The following is a 23,204-nucleotide window of genomic DNA, read 5'->3' on the forward strand; positions in this document are numbered from 1 at the left end:
CTTCTCTCACCACAGTAATTTACCAAGCTTCATCTGCATCTCAATTCGTAATTTGATGTTTGCAGAGACTCCTCTGAGAGTCTAGTTTAACACTGCAGGCAGTGTGCATGTAGAACAGATTCTAATAAATGATGCATTAACTGGGAACTCCTTCCCAGAAAATACACACAAGTACACTGACAGTTCTACTGTAGGCATTCTTATCGAGAGAGGCTTGCAATTATTAAAGGGTCTAACCTCTCATTTTGTTTTATTAAAGATGCATTGTGCAAAATTGCTGTGGGTTGAATAAAGTGAGGAATGTTTAAAATATGGAGTAAGCATGTAATCTATCAAAGATTCAGTCAGACAATGAGACTCCTGTCGACTCCAACCTCAAAGTGCTTTTTTCCACCGTTTTTCTAAACAGTCCTCATTTCAGTCGATTTGTATAGCAAACCTTTAATGTTAAATATCCCACAGATAGAACAGGCTTTTGTATTTCTAATCACTGTGATCATATTGTACATGGTAATCTTCAATGATTATTTCATGTGTCTCACAGAAATCATAATACAGGGTTACACCCACAATTGTTGTATGACTGGTTCTCAACGTGTCTGGGTGATGTTTATTGGGTTATTAAGCAGCCTTGGCAGTAAAAATGATATTCTACCATGTCTGACAACGCCCTTGCCCCATATTTCATTAATGATAACCCCTGTAATGAGGCTGGCCTGAAGCCTTGTTTCTCCTGCAGCTCCTCATTAGCCTGATGCTGTGGGCTTGAGGCGGCGAGGCAACGCTCAGGGCAGTAAGGGCTCTGATGCACGTTATCACGCTTCATAGTCGGTGGCGCTGAACATTTGCCACCAGGCGACCAAGAACTTTCACCCACTGATGATCTTAGACCAACTTTTAGTACTATTGATATGTTTTGAACTTGTATTTCATAATATTTAAATTGCAATGTTTTGCATTTTAAGCAGCATATATCTTTGATTACAGCATGTATTATGTATATGCATATTGTATTTTGTATGTGGTATGTATGTATGGATTTAAAAAATATAGATTTTATTATTGTAATGATTTTGGTGAAATATTTAAAATGACAGACTAAATGTATATCAAGCAAACTGCAAATTTTCAACGTGTTATAGAAGAAAATATAGGCATATGCAGAGAGCCAGACCTTATCAGACTGATAAAATGCAAAGACTGATGCATTACAGTACATTAAGTAACTAAAGATTTTTTCATCTGCATCTAGTTGTTTTTTTTTTTTTTTAGTTTCCTTTTAATTTTGCACAATTTAAAAATACATAAAATAATGAAGAGAGCTAATAATATTCAGCACAGGGAGAGGTGAACCCAGTGGGCTTAGTTGAAGCCTCCATCTAACTAAAGTTTAAAAAATTCACAGTATTACACACAACACAAAAATGGCTTACAGGAAATAATATGACAACATAAAAAAAAGATAAACTAAGAATAACAAAAAACAGTGCTGGTGCCATCCTGTTTCTCGGATGTCATTTTGTGGCTGTCTGGTGGAGCCAGGAGAGCATTTTTCTACACCACTCAACATGTCATGAAGGACAAATTCTTGCTCCATTTCCTTATCCCTGAGGGTGTCCAGTCCTCCTGACCTGTCGCTGGCTGCTCTTCAGCTGCACTCCATCATGGAGGACTTGTACTTTGTGTAACACACCAAAAGGTCCTCCCACTGAGCCATACACTAAACTGGATTAGAGCCACTTTTGTACTTTTTGTACTTTCTTTTTCTGTTTTGATTGTGTCTTGACGGTGTGAGTTTGTTAAAATGAACCCTGGATTCAAAGTGGATGTGGAACTCCGCATCATTAACCTATAACTTTAGGAGTTTATTTTTGCATCTTACAAAATGAAGACCCTTCAAATGTGAGATGCCACATCTCTCTAGCACCATTCTCAACCTCTATCACATATCTCTGTGCGACTGAGTTCAACATAGCTCACAAGCAGCTTTTCAGTCTTCTTCTGTGCATCGCCCCCACACATTATGCTAGATGCCAAGGACGATCTCTTCATGCTTGCTTAGGGATCCGACCACACTGACCATGTTCTTCATGCTCTCAGTGACAAAAGCTCCCAGTCTCACTGCGTAGCCGCATTTCTTTGTAGGGATTCTCTGACGCAGAGCTTCCTGTGAATGAGCTTTTGTTGTCTTGTTCAGGTTGTGAAAGGAGCCTGTCCCTGCATACCTCTGCAGAGTCGACTCTCACCGGCACATCAGGCAAAATCTTCTTTCTCTGCACAGCTTTGTGCAACCATGTTGCCAGATTCTGCCTTATTCTCCCCTTGCCTCTGATCCATTGGCCATTTAAATGATTGGTTCCCCTCTGAGGACATGTTTTGAAGAGCAGTACACAGAATCTTGTTGCTGATCTTAATTTTAGTTTGCCAAGTATGCTCATATGCAGCCTATTCTAAAAAAGTCTTTTTACTTGGATTCATTCGAGTATAACATAATCTAAAACAGCTTGTTTTCTGTATAGTTTGCTTATGCAAAAACATCTGGTGTCAAATACAGAGCCTGTTTAAAAGCATGGCATTTGGATTTGATATACCCATCAAGCATGTTATATTTTTCCCACAAATTCATATTAACCTGCTCACTTCTGTCCAATCTGTTTTTCAAAAGGTTGGATTCTATAGCTTGTTGTCTCTCTCAAATGTGTGTCTGTGTCTAATGTGGTAGTCTGCTATTATGTGCCACTGTGAACCAGGTAAAGCCACCTCAGCCAGCTTCATCCTTACAGGTCACAGTTTGTGTGTGAGCCCTGCAATTCCCACCTGTTTCACCTATTTCAATGTCTAACCCAATCACTGTCCCAGTGTAAATTGTTCCTCTGTCATAACCCTTTACCATTCCTGCCAGACCCATTTTAGTGGGGGTGAGGTGGGTGCCAGGGGATCTACAGGGGAAAATAAAAGGTCAACAGTGGATGCCTAATAGAAGTGGTAAACATCATCTGAAAGCTGGGAACGTGAAGATTGATTTGAGATGCAGCTCAGCACTGTGTGTCAAGTTATTATAGTCATAAATCTGCGATAAATATTGTTTTGGTTAGGCACCTATTTCGTTTTTTATTTATTTAGCGTGTTTAAGGGATAGAACATTATGATGGAAGAATATGATAGCCATTCTCATTCTCATTTAATTGCAACAAGTTGTTGCAGCAGTTTTTGGGGCTGACGCCATTTGTTCCACTGATTTGGTGCAAAAAACAATTGCAAACAACAATTTTCAACCATTTCAGAATTTGAACATTAGGCGGCATTTTTGAAGAAAATGTGCAAAGGCAAGTACAATTTAAAAAAAAAAAAAGAGAGAGAGAGAGAGAGAGAGGATCCAGGGTTAAATCCATCACTGTCCACATTTTGATTTAGTGTCACTGTACTTTAACCAACATGATATCTGGCCATTGGCGGTTGTAGGACAGAACAAAGCTACCACTGCCTGTGAAATAATGTGATCCTTGTGTGTTTGTTTAGTTGATTAAAATAGCAGCTGCTTTAACTACAAAGATGGAATAGCTAAAATCCCCCTCTATTTTAATCAATCATATTTGTTTTCCTCTTGTGAGTTTCACTAGTTTCAGCCTGTGTTGCAGTTGTTTATGCTGGCGGTTTTTAAACTACACACACTTGAAACATATTTTAGCTCCACGCAAAGCTTTCTATCCTAAGCAGTGTCATATGGAGGATGCTGGAAATCCTGGAGGCTCATAGAAGACGTGAAAAGACAAGAGCTTTTTTGTGCGTGTGTGTGTGTGTGTTGGGACTCAACATTTTTGTCAGCCTCTCAAGGATTACCTAAAAGTGAAAGAAGCATAGAGTAAAAATAGACAGGAAATGTGTAAGGATTGGAGAAAGAGAGGAAGTGACAGTGTTACAGCAGGTTTAGGATTGGTCTCTCACATCTGGACCACAATCTTCCTGTTTTATCTAAGACCGAGAATTTGGACACAGCAAAAATATGACACTGTTCTCCCATAGGACAGTGAGAGAAAACAGCTCAGATGTGGCACCAGTGTTTAGGAGTGTGTATGTGTATGTGTGCATGTTTATGTGAGTGAGTGAGGCTGGGGAAGGAGGGGGGGGTTCAGTACTGGCTGGCCGGCAGTGTTACAGTGCACCCTAGTGATCATGTAGAGCACTGCATTAGAGGAGGTTCTCAGGAGTGTGTTAGAACCAAAACGAACAAGATAAGATCAGATCCCCTCTGTGATGAAGCCATTTCTCAGAGAATCTATTTGTCTGTAGGGCTCCAGCTGAGACGGCGTGATTTTCCCCTTGTCTTGAAACCAGCAGGGTCGCAACTTCTCATAGTAGAAAAGCGCCCGAAGGCTGACTTGTTTTTCTACTTGAAAAAAAGGGGGCCTGTGACAAAGACCAGATACTCTTGCCAAGTGCAATATGTTAGTGCTTACACAATATTTGTTCAAGAGTTGTTTTTGAGCCGTGGATTTCTTGTTTCGGTAGATAGCGGTGCAGCACAAAATCCGGCCGCTGCCAAGAGATGATGAACTTGTCCGGGCTGTTGTTGCTGTGGACTTGAGACAAAGTTATCACCACGTTTAGTGCGCACTCACGCCGAAAAATGCATTCGCATCAAACAGAGGGCCCCAATAAGCCGGGCTTTAAGCGACATTCCTCAGAGTGCCTTTGAAGTCCTGTGGCATTTCTCCACCCCTTTATAATATAACATGTGGACTTAAATTACTGCAGCAAATAAGTTATATGATACAATCAAGATACATTATCATCTGATTAACAGTTTCTTTGTATTTTCATGTACAATCTGTGTGTATATTTGTGTGTATGTGTGTCTTCATGCGTCTGGCTGTGCACATGTGTTTATGCGTTCTCGTGCGTCAGAGCGGCGTGTAACTCAAGCCCAGTGTGTTGCTCTCAGGAGCACCGCAGATGTTTCTCCTTGGAAAACAAACAGAACATTTTCTCCAGGACAGGGGGACTGTCAAAATAAGAGTTGGCCCCTCTGGACCCCTCCTCCTGCAGCGACATGCTGCTTCACAGGCAGTGTAGTGAAGCGCCTTCTCTGTCTCACACACTTTTTGCTCAGCTGATTCATTCCAGTCTCTGCAAGCTTGCTGCAAGATGCCTTCAGCTGGGTTTGGATATTTTCTGCTTACTTTTATTGAAGACATGTGTTATTTGCCTGCATCTACTCTTGTTTGTACATGTGTGTGTTTACGTGCATCTGGCCCTTCCATTACTTACGGGGAGCATGGGTGGCTCGGAGGGGCTTGAGGGTGATGACTCTTCAGACTGTGAGAGATTTAGAAGCCTGAGAGGGTGGGAGGGACTGGAGGAAACATGGTGGGAGAGCAGAACAACCCTGCCGCCCTTTCCTCCTCCTGCCTTCCTCCTCCTCTTCTCCCCATGATTAATGTCCTGCTCCCCACTGTGTATGGCAGAGCTCCACAGAGCCATGCAGGGCTCCGGGCCCCAGGTGAAGACCTCAAGGGGACAGAAACAGAGAAGAGCAGGGAGAGAGAACCAGAGAGCATTGCCCTGTTTGCTCACTTGCATATCAGCCTTACAGTACATTTGTCTTTTGCCTTTATAATGTTGATAACATGGGTTTTTCTAACCTGACAGATGCATCAGGCTTGCACATAAAAACACAGGATGAGTGTAAAGCAAAAATGGAAGCCAGACTGCATACTGACACAGCAAGACAGGTTATTTGTATTGGCGTTGATAGTAAGAGATGAATGTGACAGACTGAGACGAGGGGGGGTGCAAGTTGTTTGAGCTGTGAAATCGAAGAGGATCAAAGTGTCAGTGTGTCATAAATAAACCGGTCCCTTCCTGTGGATAGGTGGAGCGGACGTTGTATTTCTCAGCTTCTAGCAGCACTGCGACAGCTCTGAGAGCATCAGCAACACTATACAGCCAACTCTTTCTTTACTGACTTTGTATATGTGTGTGTGTGTGTGTGTGTGTGTGAGTGTGAGGGAGTGTGTATGTGCAGCTGCGTATGACTTTTTGTTAACACCCTCTGTACTTAAGAGAAGGCAATGCCAGTATACTTACTCATGAAAACTAGGGAGATGATCCATCCAACCCCTATTGGCCAATACGTTTTCCCAGAACCTTTGTCTTTCTGTGTGTGTGTGTGTGTGTGTGTGTGTGTGTGTGTGTGTGTGTGTGTGTGTGTGTGTGTGTGTGTGTGTGTGTGTGTGTTTGTGTGTGCGTGTGTGATAGAGAGAGTCTGAGGCTAGCAGTGCTAGATGAGCTTGTTTCCTCTGGGCCACATGTGCTCTTTGGTGCAGCGCAGGCTCAGAGCAGTAATGAGAAGCCCAGGTGCAGATTTTCCCCGCCGGGAGGAAGTCCTTGTTTACTCATATTTAACCTTGTTTTTGACCTTTGATTTCTATTGCCTATTTGAGCCTGTAGATGTAATGCTATTGAAGTCAAACTGGTACAGGAACGGTTTGCATACTCAACTGTTTGCTGCCGTGTTTTCTTTGTTAATGAACGCATACAAACACCAGCACCGGAAACAAGGTATTTGAAATACATTTTTGACCCCATGTCGGGCTTCCAAAATGAAAAATGGCTGAACTGACAGGCCCATAGAAAACTTTAAGTCACAGTTCACGCCACTCTAGTTCTGTACACAAATATAGCTATACCGTAAGGACATCAGGCCGGGTTAAAAAAAAAAGTCCAAAAGAACCACAGTTTGAGTCTGAGTGGACCCCATAGACATGTGGGATCCAAAAAAAAAAAAATCAATTTCAGTGTTAACGAAAAGTAACATTGTTAACGGTACAGCACTTTTATTCTGAAACAGTCATCTCTATTTTCCTTGATGTGGTTGTTTTTTTCGCCTAGAGACATTTATTGAAGATAGAAATAGGCCTAACAAAGGACTGTGTTAATTAAGACTTTAGCCTGGCATAACAAACCATGGCCGGCCTGGTTTTTAAGAAAACGTCTCTTCTTTTTATCCTTTTCAGAAAAGCAGCCAAAAATGTTGTTTATGTATTGTCGTGATGTTGTTATTATTTGTTCTGTTATTGCTGTCTGTGGATATAAAAGGAAAAAATCTGGTTTTGAAGTCTGAATTAATCTGGAGTTGCTTTTACAATGGTTTTGGGTTTGAAGTTCTTATTGCTCTTGTATATTTTGTGTATAGTTTGTGTTCTAACAGAGCATGAAAGCATTTTGGATTACTGCTTTTTTAATTTGCCAAATGACTAATAGGGCCCTTGAGACTAGACCATTTGATAACCAAAGGTCTAATAGTATTTTAGTAGTTTGGAGACTTTGGTCAGTATGCATTTAATTCATCCAGTTGCAACTGTGTATCCCATGACAACAAATTTGGGAGTGTGGGTACGTCAACTCCCACATTATGGTGTTCTGTAGGAATAAATGCGGTTCGTGTGGGCATGGTACAGTTTGGCAGAGTGGAAAGACAGGGCCTTTGAAATCGCACTTGGCTTGTTGGTCTGCCTTTTACAGTTAGGATTAGGATTTTATTAGGGAGTCCACACAAAACACAAAAGCATGACAACAGATAAGACTCTTACAGACCAAACAAGGACATCAGAAAAGCATAACTAATATTCTGTCTCGTAAACATATTATTAAACATAATCTTTTTCATATACATTTATATATAGTTATATACACTGAATTCATAAGCATTGCATATACATACAAAGTGGATTCTTACATTTAATTACAGGTGGGAGCTATTAGGTGTTTTTTTTTTTGTTTGTTTGTTTGTTTTGTTTTTTTTGTTTTGTTTTGTTTTGTTTTGTTTTTTTAGTAATCTGAGGTCTAAGTGAGTTCCATGCAAGTATGCCTTTAACCAGCAGGGGGCTCTTTCATTCAAAAAAAGAGGAGTTTCCACTACCCTTTAAAAAGTTTGGTACATTCAAATAGATTTACTGTGTGTGAAACAGTGTGATGAATTTTTCTGCAGGTCAACAATGTTTTGGAAGCAATTGCTCAACTGGATTTTTTTCTGGAAAACAAACTGCCTCTTTGCTACTGCCACTGTTGTCCTTTAGGGGGCAACATAGCCCTACTTTTGTGAAAGGAGTCTCCTTCGTATCATTTGGCCTAAAGTGGTGGCTGGCCAGATGCCTTTGTATGGAAAAGGGAACTGGTTAACTCAGCATGCGCGTCCCATGCAATGTGTGTACACTGTAACTCATACAGACAAGTTGTCTGGTTTCACAGCAGAGTCCCACAGTCAAGGTCTTTGTTAACGACTCGAGGTGCTCAAGTGATGCCAGCTCCTGCTGGGAGATTAGAAAAGGAAACACTGTGACTGCTGTCCCAGTGGAATGGCCTGATGTCTGCAAGCAGTGACGCTGCGGACTCAGGAATGGTCTTGAATTGAGGAGTGATGAAAACTGTCCCTTACCGGTCAGGACACACACAGACACACACACTCACCCGTGTTCCAGTATGCACACACTTGCATTGCACATGTGCACACATCCACTGCATATTTTACTCTATTAAGAAACACTCTTTCTCAGTCCCAGGCAGGCATATACACACATTCAGTCATCACAATGTTAATGACATTCTTTCACACACAATTGCATAGCAACACAGCCCCACAGGTTCAGCTGAGTTCAGCGGCCTCCATGCAGAAAACAGAGAGATGTTTTTCCTGAGTGTCAGGTCATTTATTTTGTTTTTGTTGATGCATTTCTCCAGAATGTATAACCAAAAAAACGCAGGGCGCTGTAGTTTAGGTTATATGTAGATTCAAATTCTGGAGACCGTTTCTCAAAAGCAGTTTTCTGCTTTACTGCTGATCCAGAACCGGAAGCTTATTCTACTTTTGCCCTCACCGATCACTCAGTGTCATCTAAATGCCTAAAAAAAGGCAAATATAAATGTTTGATTTTAAAATGTTTTCATTCCTTGAAGCAAAATTGTTTAATTTTATACAGACTAGGTCACATTCTGCTGGTTCATTGAATTCTTTCATACTTGCGTCTGAGTTCCTGAATAAAGAAGTAGACTAGACTTTTTTTTCCTCCCTTACATAACATTTTCAAGGCCAGCCTATTACATGATAATATAACCTTCCTCCCTAAAATGTACTCCAGTCTGTCTGAATCTTCACAGTGAAAGGATTCTTATAACTTTTGGTAATTAAAAACATACTAGATGCGCCTATGCACTTATGCACATTCAAGGCTCTATATACACATGTGTCTACACACACACACACACACACACACACACACACACATAGTGAGATTGTATAAGCTCTACTATGTTTATTTAGTGCCAGTGGCCCTCTCAGCCTTTGTGCAGGTATTGAGTTGCCATGTCAACTTGGTTTTTAGCCGCAGAAAAACAAGACCTGGAGACGAGCCAGACGAGCATCTTGTGACACACTGTGTGAGTTCACGTCGTTTTACAAACAATTAAGTAAACATTTCCAGTGCTACGTTATTATACATGGCTTGTATATGTGTATCCATTCGAAAATATATTTGCTGTAGCATTTATTTTAGAGTTCCACTGGGATGTGGTTATGTAACTGCTGGGAAATTTATGAGACTAGAGAGGTAACATATTATATATCCAGTCAGTCACACAGGAGAAGTGTTGTGGAAGAGGGGATTTGTTTTAACATCCCAGCAAAGAACTTAATATACACTCTTTGAAACATATACACACACACGCACACCTACACACACACACCTTCTCTCTCTTTGTCCCATGTGAGGCCAAGGACTCATGTTGCATTGCGTGCAGCGTTGTAATTTCGCCTTTGTCTGGAATCAGTGACATTATCTGCGCCTTGCCCGTTTTTATCAAAGTGCCCCGAAACACTGTAAGCACCGCGATTACAATACACACTCTCATTCACGCACGCGGCTTTATGCGGTCGCCCACATATACACACTGACTCACAAACACACAGCACTGTAATTACAGAGGATCAAAGTGAGATTCAGCGAAACCCGGTAAAGTCCAGCTAATACTGTAGTAGACGACAACAAAGTGAAACACTAATCATGAGGAACCACATCAGAGAGTGAACACCGGGTTAGGAGAAGGAGACACAGCTTCCCTCCACAATCAAATAGAACGTTCCCATCTCTATGCAGTTATTAGTGCAGTCATGAATGAGCCATTGTCTGCATGTCAGAAAACCGGCGTATTTGGAATGAAAAAGAGGGAAAACACTGAGTCATTTGTGACTAAAAAACGTTCAATTTGAATAGAGCAGTGTCTTTATGGAAAGCTGAAAGCACTGTTGCCAAGGTAAAGTAGCTTGTAGTTTGCCTCATCGACGCAGCCTTTTGATGTCCCCAGTGTAAAGTTGCAATGTGAAATCATCTGAGAGACTTGTGGCTTTTGCCCACATCTGTCCAAGTGTTCGCATTTACCCTAAAATATAAAGTTTTGCATTTGGTGTGTGTGCGACTTTGTGGGTACAACTGAGTGTGTATGTGTTTGTGTGCGTGTGTGTTAAGTGGCAGAGGTGGTTAGAATAACTTGGTCTATGGTGTAATCTGCTCCAAAGACTTTAAGTCAGACAGGGAAATTACGGCTGTCGCTCTCTAATTGAGCGGATCATTACCCTGCGACTGTCTCCACATTCGTCTTGCTTTTTCTTTTTTTCTGCATTTTTCTCTCCCTCTTTTTTACCACTTTTACTCTCTCTGATCTCTTTCTAGCTACATTGTCTCATGTTTTCACCACTATTATTCAGTGATCACACACACACCTTCACACAGGCACTGCCTTTTGGAGCCTGCAAGGTGTTTCCCCCCTCAGTGGATGAGATCTACACGCCTGCTGTTTGATCTCCTTATGTGTATGAGCAGAGTCTCCATGCACATCCAAGACAGGGAAACCGAACATGAGAGAGCTTAAATATTTAATGCTATTATGAATCCCCACAGGCTTCTTCACATGGGTAAGGTTAGGGTTATGGTTGGGTAAGGGCTTCTATGAAGGCTGTTTTATCGACTGGACAGCAGGCCAACAAATTTACTTACCAGGTACATCACTTGTGGGCATATCCTACCCAGAACTACAGTGGGATTCATAATAACACAATCATTCAGCAGACCATTACTGCATTTATATGCACTTCAGCTATCATATAAGGGTAGCTATATGCTTTTACAAATGCCATATAAAGAAGAAAAAAACAGTTTCATAATCAGGTGAAGGCATTAAGAGATACTGGAACAAGGCAGCTTGATTTCTGCTGGAGGAACCCGATAACTGGGCCATGTTAAAGCATAGTTGGATTTTTGAATGGCTTTTTGTGTGTGCATGTGCAGGCAAAGAGAGTGGATAAGGAAACAGACACTATAAATACAATAAACATACAATGTAAAGACTATCAGTTCTGCATAGTCGTTGGAAGCATGCTTGTCAACATTACCTGTGATCAAAATTTAAGGAAACGAAAACCACATCTGCCACCGCCCTGTCGCTCTGTTAGCAGTGGTCAACAACCGAGTAACATCAGGTTTGGGGGTAAACCTGATTATTGAGGGATAGTATGTATACGGGGGTAATAAGATAACATATCTTACACAATTTCCTGCCATAATCCAGTTGCTCACAATAATCTGGTTTATTGTGTGCATGTAAATGTAGTTCACGTTAGTCACTGTGCCAGGGTCCTGCTCTAACTACAAAAAGCCTTCTCTTTTTACCTACCTGGCCTGTGTGAAACCACACCCACTACAGCATGTGATCTGATCATCCCCACACTGGAATGACACACGGGCGCAGGCAGTATCAAACTAGGCTACTTGACACTCTGTGGCTAGTGTGTGTGTGTGTGTGTGTGTGTGTGTGTGTGTGTCCTTCCTGCTTTACATTTCCCCTTGTCTCCATCCTCAGATGAAACCTACCCCTACATCCACAGTCGGCCCCACACAAAGTGTCGATGTGTTCCAGGGGGCAGAGGGAAGTTACATAACACTTCGGGAGGTTTGACTTTAAAATGACTGTGTGGGGAGGCTGTGGTCTTCGTATGTGTGTGTGTATGTGTGACTGTGTGTGTGTGTGTGTGTGTGTGTGTGTACAAGTAAGTAGGAGAAGCATTGTTCTGCACATCCTGGAGAGCCTGTGATCCAACCCAGATTAACAGGTCTTGTGTTTTCTGTCAAGTGGGCCACTCCAGGGAGGATTAAGACTTAATGCTGGAATTCAGCCAAATACAGGCCCAGCTTTTTGTCTTAGGGAAGTCATTAGGTTCTTATTAATGGTCTAATGGGACAATTGTTCATTCAACCATGTCACATCTCAACTGTAACCAAGAGAGAAAAAGCACAGACAATGCATGTGTGTCTGTTGTTCCCAGCGGCTCTCATGTGCCAAATTATTCCCATAAATCTGCCTCACAAAATAGTTGAAGGTACACTTAATAACTTCCTGTCATAAGTGAGTATAGTAAATGTTTGTCTTCAGCAGGCCTTCAGAATGATACCAGTTGATCTATGCTGCTTCCCCAATCCCACTATTCCCACTATTACAACAATTTGTCCTATCAGAAGCTGCTGTCATGTGGTCCATCATTTATGAAATAATCCCTCAGGTTGTGAGGGACTTGTCTCTGTCAAGACTCTGACTTGTTTTCCTTGTTTCTGTCATGAGGCAGAACCACTGTGCTTTGGTTGTCTGAGATAGAGATTTTGTCAAAAACAAGCAAGAATTCAGTTCACAATTTGATTTGAGAATGATGAAACACTTGATCACTGACTAAATAAAACCTTCCTGACACAATAATAATTTCACCATACACACACACACCCATGCACACATAATATTTCAGCAGAAAACAAGCAGTTTCTTGGAAAGAGTATCGATGCCACCAGTTTCCATCTGGGTAAAAAGTTAGTCTGTAGCCTGCTAAGCCCTGCTTAAGGTCACACAAGTCTGTAATTTGTTATTATTATCATCCAAATCTGTCTAATGTATGACTTACAATACAACACAGAGTTATTGTTTGTGAAGTTTACATTTGTATAACTTTTACGTTACATTTTACAGGTTTTCTTTTTAAGAATTATTACAATAATAGATGCATTTTAGGTTAGGATTCAATATACTTATGCACACTTCTATGCTATGTCTGTGCCATATGTGTACTAGTCTCATTTTAACACCATCTAGAATAATGGTTCCCAAAATGGGGTCCTGGGACACAAGTGATGGGTTTCAGGGGTCCTCAGTAAAAATATAAATTTAGCTTATATTATATTGCATTGCATTTCATAAAAGTTAAAACAAAGAGAGATAATAAAAAAAAAGATTAAAAATAATTTGCAGTAACATTAGTTGGATGTTAATCTTACTGATTTTCCATTGTTGCTTTTGTCTGAACTAATAACAGTTTTTTCAGGGGACAGTTTTTTTTTTGTTGTTTGTTTTGTTTTTTGACATGGGGTCCATGGTCTAAAGTTCATCTGTTTGGGGCTCCTTCACGGGAAAATGTTCGGGAAGCCCTAACTTCAAGGACACAGTTGTAGAGTGAACTTGTCCGTGAATGTAGAAAGGTGGCGTGATGCGAAGTTGCACGAACATTGCAGGCATGTCGGCCTGACCTGTACAACTGACCGTGACCTTTTTCTTCTTTCTTCTCCCTGATGAATCAGTGACCAGAGAGAGGAGGACAGGAATGGGATACAGTAGCAAAGAAAGTTCCCACCCAGCATTCCACACAGGATTACCAGGCCTGATATAAACTCTTGACTATTCCCCTTCTGCAAAGATCAATGCAGCTCTCAGTGCCTCTCTCACTCTCTCCCTCTTTCTCATTCTCTTGCTCACTCGCTCTCTCTCTCTCTCTCTCTCTCTCTCTCTCTCTCTCTCTCTCTCTCTCTCTCTCTCTCTCTCCCAGTCATGCGCACCCATTCGTCTTTCTCTCAACCAAAATAGAATTTTTGATCATGTTACAAAATAAGCCGGGATATTTATAAGTAGTCTCCTTGTCTACATTCCAGTGATAAGCGCAGAACGATTATTCTTGATTGTGGGGTTAGGTTTAGGTACTGTGCAGCGAGGTTTTTTTGTTGCAGCAGTGTTTTGGGGGTTGTTGAGGGAACAGACTGTGTTTCTCTAATTTAATGTTCCTCGTGTTCCTTAGAGGAGGCCGTATTTCCTGTAAGCAGAACAGTGTGGCGGTGGTAACGGATAGGAATGCCTTGCTTTGACAATGCGTTGAGTTTTACTGCCGCAGAGGGAAAGAAACTAATAGACACATTGTTTTTTTTCTGTGTTTTTAGTCTTTCTTGTTCTTTTCACTCTTTCTTTTGTCTTAACAGTGTATGACACCTCCCAGGATTCGTGTTATAACCCCATTTGGCCAGTATTAAGGGCTACATTTTAGTACTGAAAGAAAGACTGACGAATTAAATGCTCTGTGTTATACCACACCATGGGCCACATGAGCGCAAAACATTATGCACATATAATGGCTTGATTTTCAGATGTTCACTGAAGTCTGTTGATTAGATGCTCCACCATTTTTAATTTTTAACAAATTATCTTTTAAGGCTTTCTGAGTTGCACAAAAAGTAGGACATTGTGGAAAGGGTCATACTACTGATTCTGCTTGTTTAGCGTGATATCTACAGAATGTATATGCTTCATGTTTCTGCTAATCTTTTCCTAAAGCAAACAGTTTTTAGAAGTCCTATGTCATTTTCCTTATCTTTCGTCCACGCATTGGTTGTCATTCATTCCACTAAGATAGGAAAAGGAACTGTAAGACAATTCAAATTTTCTTCATCACCATAATGAAGTTGAAGTTGAAATTGGTAGGAGTGACACAGTCTCTCTGCCGGAAAATAGTCCCTGGTGAAACGTTTGCTTTACACAGCGAGTATACGTTTTGTGGTTTATGAATGGTGGCGCCTCTGTAGCTGCAGAAGCAGAACATTACACTGTGGATGTTTCAACCAAAAGTTTAAATTTGAAAATCGACGTGTTTTGATCTTCATCACCCCCCACAGGATTTGCAAAATGGTTTGCTGCAGTGTAAAATGTGCGTGAATTGTAGTAAACAGGCCAAATATTCAGAATCACTAGTATGATCCTTGAAGCAGACTGAGATGGCCAGACACAAGTGTGAAAGCTGCTGTAATAAGCAAAACTGATGATGCTACTACAATTCTAGCAGATTCTCACACTTTTGTAATGAATTCTTTGTTTAAAAGGCTTTTGCCTGAGGGATCATCATCCTCAGAACTGCTGCATGCTTCGCCCTTTTACAAAGCACACATAAATAGTGAGAGGGGAAGCAGGCTTGAGTATCTTTGATGATAAATCCCCTTCAACAATCAGTGATTATTATAAATGATTATAAATAATAAATTATTTCAGCCCTACAGAAATGTTAAAGCACACATATAGGTTATAACTTGCTGTGGGTGTCTTTGATCATCATCTTTGATCATTTTTGCACCGGTCATGACGCCTGACAGCCTTGAATCTTCAGCATGTCTTAGCTTGCATCACTTCTCCCTTTGATGGTCTTCTTTCTTCCTTTTTTTTAAAATCCCTATCCAGCTCTATTCATTAACGGTACATTCCTCAGTGGTTCTCTGGTTGGTTAGTTCCACCGTTTGAGCGTCACAGATTACGCCTACACATCTGCCCAGGTAGTCATTGCTCACCAGTAATCTCCCAATCAGCCGTTTCCTGCCTGGCCTGGCATTGATCTCAGTGACAGAGACAATTGCATTCTCTCTTTCACTCTCTCTCTCTCTCTCTCTCTCTCTCTCTCTCTGTGGCTCATGCTCACAATGACAAGATTCACTCAGTATGGGGCTGAGTCAGACGCACATATCACCTCATAATTCTATAAGTGAGTTGGCGGCTTTTACATTCAGCAATTTCTGGAGGCCAGTCTTTTAATAATGCATGTTTTTTTTTTTTTTTTTCCCCGAAACATCAGACATTTGCATTCATCCATAGGATGAGCTCTTACAATGACACATTTAATCGCTTCCCCTTTTTATCTGCTGTACAAAAAGACACTTAGTCATGCGCATACTGCAACACCAATTCCTCTATATGTATTTTTCAAACCTGCCTGAATGCAGCCAACTGATGTACATCAAAGCCAGCAGTGTATGTGCTCTACATGTATGAGGGATCATTTAAACATGTTCCTCCTTCTGGTTTAATCTCAACACTATTTGTCAATGTTCAGATATGACATCGAAACAGTTTAATTTATTTCTTTCAAAACCATGGGAAAAATCATTTAGCAAATTAGCTTAAAAATACTAGACTTCAGTAAAAAAAAAAAAATGCCAAAAAAAAAAGAAAATTAGCAACAAAAAATTAAAATGATGAGAAAACTATACTTATACTATACCTAATCATTAAAATTATACATTTTAAATGTCAGATCAGTAATGCTGGATTGAAGTCACATCTCTTGTGTTTAAATGCTTGGGGAAGGAGGTTGTGTTTAGATGCCTTTCACAAGTATTTAATGTAAAATATTTTTTGATATAAAGGTCTCTCTTGGGAAAAATCACTTCAAATGGGGTCTGGCGCTTATTGAAAGTCAGTTTGAGGGTCCAGAGCATGAGCCTGCTCTGGATGCTGTGCGGTGCCGGTGTGGCGGTTGTCGCGTGACACGGAGCCAGACAGAGGTGTTCCGCCTCACAGCCTGGCTGGCTGCTCCCAGATCAGCACCTGGTCCTGCTCCGGCTCTGGCTCTGCGGTGCCATGATCAACATCTTAACCACACATCACCTCAAGACCTGCAACCAGCTGCCTGCAGCAGCCCCAGACCGAGCCCACGGCCTACACTGTATGCTTTGGCAACGAGTCAACCAGCTCTCACGCTACACACACACACACACACACACACACACACACATACACTCAATCAGCATTACGTCTCTCCTCCTACCTTGCCCTTATACCCCAGCCTTGATTTCATGGCTACTCAGGGTTCACCCCCCACCATACACACATCCTGTCCTCGTAGCACCACACATGTATCCTGCAGAACATCGTAGTGTGTGTTTCAACCAGCGGTCGCTGTCGAGTCCCAGAGCTAACTGTACTGCGTGTTCACCTGTTTGTTTTTTCACCTCCACGCTATAGGCGTCTTTGACAACACCAACGCTTACAGATAAACACAGCTTTTTAGTTTGTTTGGTAGGATGCCTTTCTCCTCTGCGGGTCTCTTTATCTGGAAAGATAAGACCCGCATCCGACTGAGGCTTCACGCTCTGCTCCATCAAATAGCCCGGCTGTTTTTTGCGAGTTTACCTCTCACCTAGGGAAATGCAGGAGAGCAAACCACTGGGCCAGACGCTTTACATTCCTTAAAAGAGCAGCTCAAAACAAATCACCCGCCAGGCTAAATTTTGTCTGTAGGGGGAAAAAAGGAACAAGCAAAAAGGATTATATGCCAGAGAGCCAGGCTGATGAAGTCAAGCTGCTCACTGTGTGTTATCTCACTGTGCTGACATTGAAATATGTGCAGGAATATCAAATGTCCCAAATAGAATAAAGTAAATTCTATATGCTATTCTTATTCCGGCAGTGCTTAAGGCATGTCTTATCTTTGAAGATGTGAGAGGGAAGAGTCAGGAGTTAAATGGCTTCCCTTAGCTTCCCTTTTAGTTCATGTCATGGGCAAAACCTGGGTGGAATCTCAGTGTGCAATAAAGAGGGATTTTTACTATAAGTTCTGTTTATGTTTATTGGATTCTATCTTGAACACCCTCACGTCTGTCTGTCTTACATAATCTTGAAGAAGAGCTGTATGCCCTTTTTACATGGACCTGAAAGGCAAACGGGTTTAGCCAACATTTTAGTCCTATTTTCTGAACCCTGCAACAGTTCCAGCTAATTACCAACTTTGGTTGCCATGGGCAGAGTTGTGCACTGCTACAGAGTAAATTTGTTTTTAACAGTTGTTAAAATAAACCAACTAGCTGATGGTGTGCAACCTGCACAGGCGTGATGATACAGGATGTGCTCTGTTTTAGAGAAGGCACTTAGTGTAACTTATGCAATATGATGAATTACCAGTAGATCACCATCTTTTGGATTGGACTGAATTGTGTTCACATTGTTGTAATGACAGCACAGCGGTGGAACATTAATGAAAATGTATTTCATTTTGGAGATTGTAACACCAGTTAATCTGGAGGGAAAATATGCAGTGTGAGACCTGAATGTCAGTGACCTGTGATATTACCTACTCTTTTTTTGTGGGTCGCCTGCTTGTAAAGTGGTATTAGTTCATTTTTTTGTGGTTTGTTGGTAACCCTGTGGTGGCTGAAGTCAGGTATCATAGTCACTGCAGTCAAGCCAGAGTCAAAATCTCAAGTGCCTTGTACTGAAAACAGGACGTGCTGTATTCTGTGTTCCTGGGAGCTGAACTTGTATTTGTTTGTTCTGTAACTGAAGTCATAGCCAGTGTATTAGTCGTATTATAAATCAGTTATATCAGGCCCCTGAGAGGGAGCAGACAGGAAGTGGCTCCTGCAGCCTAATCTTCTTATCAGGTTCCCACTCTTTACTGGGAGGAAGTGGCAGCTTAAAGACTCAGACAGTGAGTCTGTTATAGGCAGGAATATGGAGGTATCCCTGCAACATCTGTATATCCTAGTTTCCAATGCACAAAAAAATGCCCTGTTATGTAAGTCTGCTTTTTTTTTTGTCAGCACTGAAAGGTGGAATCCTCAATGTTCCTTTCTCAGGTGCTCATCTCTGAGACAGCTGTGCTGATATAGTTTGCAGATTTGCTTTTATATGTTCCATAATACTGCTGACCTTCTCATTAACCAGTGGCAGCTGCATTCCTCAGTGGAGTGAGAGGGAGACGCAGGTGCCAAGCGACCTACTTTGCCAGCAGTACTGTAAACTTGGCCGACTAGCATCCCCGACCCCTCCCTCTTTGGCTCCGATCTCTCTCCTCCTCCTCCCTTTCGCATTCATATACTTCATATACACTCCCTATCGCTTTCCACCCCCTCCTCCTCCTCCTCCGTCTTATGCGCTGGTATTTTGGATTTATTTCACTTTAAATCTTTGCTACCCGAGGCACTTCTTTAGAAAGCAGGGAACATTAGCTTTTGATTAGACATCAGCATTTTCTCCTCAAATAAAGGAGCTCTTGTCCTCTCCCTGCCATGCCTTTACCTTTGTAATTGGACCGAATATACACCCAGCTGAGAAAATCACCTGCAAACAGCAGCACACGTTACACTTTACAGGCCCTTTTTTTGCAGATGTGAATGTTTTCTTGCATGTGTTAGCTATCATCCCACGTCATATTTTTTTGGGGTGAGTGTTTTTGATTTTGTTTGAAAAGGTTACATAAAGAGAAGCATTATTGTAGAGATGCTCTTTCATAAGTGCCCACAACCGTTCTTACACTTGACATTATACATAGATTTATTACGTGTGCCGTGTGTGCTAAGTACATACCTTGTCCCTGTGTGTCTGTGTGTGCATGCTTACGTGTGTGTGTGTGTGTGTGTGATAGGTTGTGCCAGCCCTGAGGAGCTTACCATGGAGCGAGCCCACACTGCTGTGGAGGGGATGTTCGAGACCCTGCGAGGCTTAAGCCACGCCAGAGAACATCTCAAGCAGCTGCGCTCCGTCTACACTGCCAGTGATGGAGTTCACCAGGTCTAGCACGCACTCACACACACGTACGCAAACACACTCACACAGGCATGGCCAAGTCACGCACACACTCGCTGTGACAGTTGCAAAGTGCCAGGCAATTCAAACATATTGGCTGTGATCACAGCACAACTCTGTTGAACAACACGTCAGAATTACCCAGAAAACATGGAAATAGCAGAGGACAAAACTAATTTCTTATTCATAACACACAGCTAGTTTCCCGTGTATTTTGTATTTTAGATTTTAATCAAAGTGAAATTTAGCAATAACCCTAAGTAGAGAGTTTAATTAATTAGACCATGGATGCAGCTGGATTAAATTAGGGCTTCCAGCTTCTTTTTTGTTTGACGATAAAAATCTGGAGCTCAGAGACCGTAAGACCCACAGCAATCAGTGCACACCAATCAACCAGATGGTGGTGCAATAACAGGTACTTTTTTTTATTTTGGCCTAAAACTTTTTGACCCTTAAGCTGAAGGAAAAAAACAGTCCTTCGAGGCCACACCCATTTCTGTCTGTCTAGATTTTCTGCCTTTTTCGATTTTATGTAAAACAGATTTTTGCGAGGTTTCTTCAATTTTGGCTTATTGCCACCAAAAACCTTTACACAGCATTAAGAATCCATTGTGTTTCCTGGTGGGTTTAAGAACGCTCGCAGAAAAATGGCCATAACTCAATGACTGCAACTTGCTGCTGAAAAGTGATCAAGAGTAACATGTGCCAGAAATAATTGCGCTGATCACTGGTGCTGTGATAGCTATTTTTACAACACAAATCATAGGAATAAAGGTTTGTCTTTTCTGGATTCTGTTGATGCACACAGCTTTTCGTCATGCAGCATGTGGTGCTCAGCATTTCGAGCACCAAAGTGCTTTTGTTTTATAGTTATGCTTTCCATTGTTCCCCCTTTTTGCATCACATGTTCAGACAGCTAAGACAAGGAGAAATTTCCAACAATGACAAAGCCAGTTAATTACGTTTGCATCTTGGAGTTTATGTAACGCAGGAGGTCATCTCTGTGCGTCTGATTGCTTTGTCCTCTCACCTCTCAGCTCTCAGCAGCTGAGGGACAGAGCAGCTTCACTGTGGCTGTCCTTGAGACTGATGTAATAGCTAGTGAGAGGAAGACACTGCAGCAACAGGAAGAGGAGGGTTAGTGAGTGTAAATAGGTTACAAATGCTGTCTCAAAGGTCATTGTCATTTTCTCAGTGGCGCATTGTAAGAAACAATGACTGATAAAGGAAAGAATAGGAAAGAGTGTACAAGACACACGGTCATGTTGCAGGGGGTAAGCAGGAGCAGAGGCTGTTCATGTGCCTCTATCCGCTTATTTCTCTCTAAATCCTTATCTCTCTCACATCATCTGCTTTAAACGAACCTAACAGTGATCTTGAATATTTGGCCCGTTTGCTACAATTTTCCCATATTTGACATTGCAACAAACCATTTCGCAAGTTGTACGGGGGTACTGAAGATTTCACAACATATAATCAAAATACGTTGATTTTTTTAAGTAGACTTTTTTTCAAATGTGTTTGAAAATGTTAACAAATTCTCGTCAGTCAAAATCAGTTCCACTTCATACCTTTAATCAATGCATACTACTGAGTGATCACACACAATATCATTCTTAACTCTGTGTTAAAATGAAATTTTTCATAAATACTGTTTTAGTTCACAAATAAACAAATCAGTCAGTAAATAACCCCCCTCTGAATTTGGGCTCTGCCTTTACTTGCATGACTTTTCATAAAGAAGACCAAACAGTGGGAGTGGTCTAAGCAAGTTAATGTTAGAGCTAAGACTATTATTTTCCATTCTAATAATTATTTAACAATTTTACGTCAGTCTGACTACACTTACTGTATTTTGTGTGTACTTTTGTACAAATTTACCTGCATAATATTGATCAAAGAAATATGAATAAGTTTCATTTTGCCTGTCAAATGTCATTAATTGAGTGATACTTTTCTCTTATGGTCCCAAGGCTTTCATGTGACATTTTATTACTTAGCCGTCCTCGAGTACGCATGTGTTTAGCATCCTGCTTCACTTGGGACAGAACTGTCTGTCCCCGTTCCTGTCAAGTTATGAATATGTTTTTATCACTAAAGTAGAACAACATAACCTGTGCCAGCTACTGCCTGTTCCTGCAAGAAATCAGCAGCACCTCTCCCTAAGCCCCTCTCAGCATGCGCCACTTTCACAAATGAAGCTGATACCTGAGGGTCAAGATGTCTTTTCTTCACTGAAGCTTTCCCCAAAGCGCAGAGCACTCTCTCCTCCTCCTTTTTCTCACTCATAGTTATTTAAGACACTGATGTTTATTCTCACACAACATAAAGAAGACGCTGTCAAACACTAAGCACCGCCAGTCTCTGGTTTTCCAGTACGTTGACACATTACTGGGTTGCACACACAACCACACCTAATATAGAGAGCGTTTTGGCCCAGACTGATGCAGATTCATATGCACCAGCCTGGCTTCATGTCACAAAAAATATGCAGGGGCTTTATTCGGGCACACTCCTAGCTGGGGAAGGAAAGGTTTAAACAACAATCATCATTTTCTCACTCTGTCTCTCTCTGACACACACACTCGTGCGCAACCCTTGATACTAAACAGATGTGCTATGTGTGACTATGTATTTGGATGCCCAAGTCCGTGACTGTGTGTGTGTGTGTGTGTGTGTGTGTGTGTGAGAGAGAGAGAGAGAGAGAGAGAGAGAGAGAGAGAGAGAGAGAGAGAGAGAGAGAGAGAGAGAGAGGGATGGTTGGAGGTATGGGGCTGTAGCAACGGGAACATTATGTGACTTCAGGGTCAGAACCGTCTCCTTCAGCTGAGCACAGTATGAAGCTGTGTGACACTCTGTATGTGCGTCATGTGTGTATGTGTGCGAGTAAAAGACAGGAAGAGAAAGGAACCTTGATCACATGTTTGTTTTCATGCCAGCATGACTGTTTGAGCCCCAGTGGGCACTCTGTAGTGTGGCAGAAACAAATGAAGTTAGCGTCAGAGGGTATGCAACACCAGCATTAATCAGATCAGCAGACAGCAGCACTTTCATGCCTTCATTAGGATTTTTATACTACTTGTACAGCTGCATGAACACTGCACAATTCATGAGCACATCTCAAGCTGTGAATCACTTGAGCACGGTTGCATTTCTTGGAATTGGTAGATCAATGAAATCATGCCGACTGGTTTATTCCCAGAAGGATGAGAGAAGGTGACTGCAGGAATCCCATGGTATCTGTAGAGCTCATCATTTACAGAATAGTCCAACATTTTTTTAAACCAGACCATATTAACATTTTGATGCCCATCATTCATAGCAGTACATAGCAGAACCTCACCGCTAGCTTTAGTGATGAGAAACCAATCACTCTTCTTCTCAGCCCTCAGCACAGTACAATGGAGCACTTGTTTTTGCCCTCAAAACCAGGGATAAATGAAGAAGAGGTTCAGCTGAATGCAGCATTAGCCGAGTTAGCACCAGAACACTGTGGATGTACACAA

The 23,204-nt window shown here is 41.5% G+C and overlaps 1 protein-coding gene across 1 annotated transcript in view; it reads left to right on the forward strand.

Moving 5' to 3' along the window:
• Nucleotides 1-23,204, forward strand: part of scfd2 (sec1 family domain containing 2) — a 93,491-nt gene that overhangs the window by 56,100 nt on the left and 14,187 nt on the right. Inside the window, exon 6 of the mRNA XM_030050169.1 lies at nt 19,538-19,683. Within this exon, the coding sequence (XP_029906029.1) occupies nt 19,538-19,683 (146 nt within the window). The remainder of the gene's footprint in view (nt 1-19,537; nt 19,684-23,204) is intronic.

The sequence above is a fragment of the Myripristis murdjan genome, chromosome 4 (genome assembly GCF_902150065.1).
Source record: "Myripristis murdjan chromosome 4, fMyrMur1.1, whole genome shotgun sequence".
In the NCBI taxonomy this organism is placed as follows: Eukaryota; Metazoa; Chordata; class Actinopteri; order Holocentriformes; family Holocentridae; genus Myripristis; species Myripristis murdjan.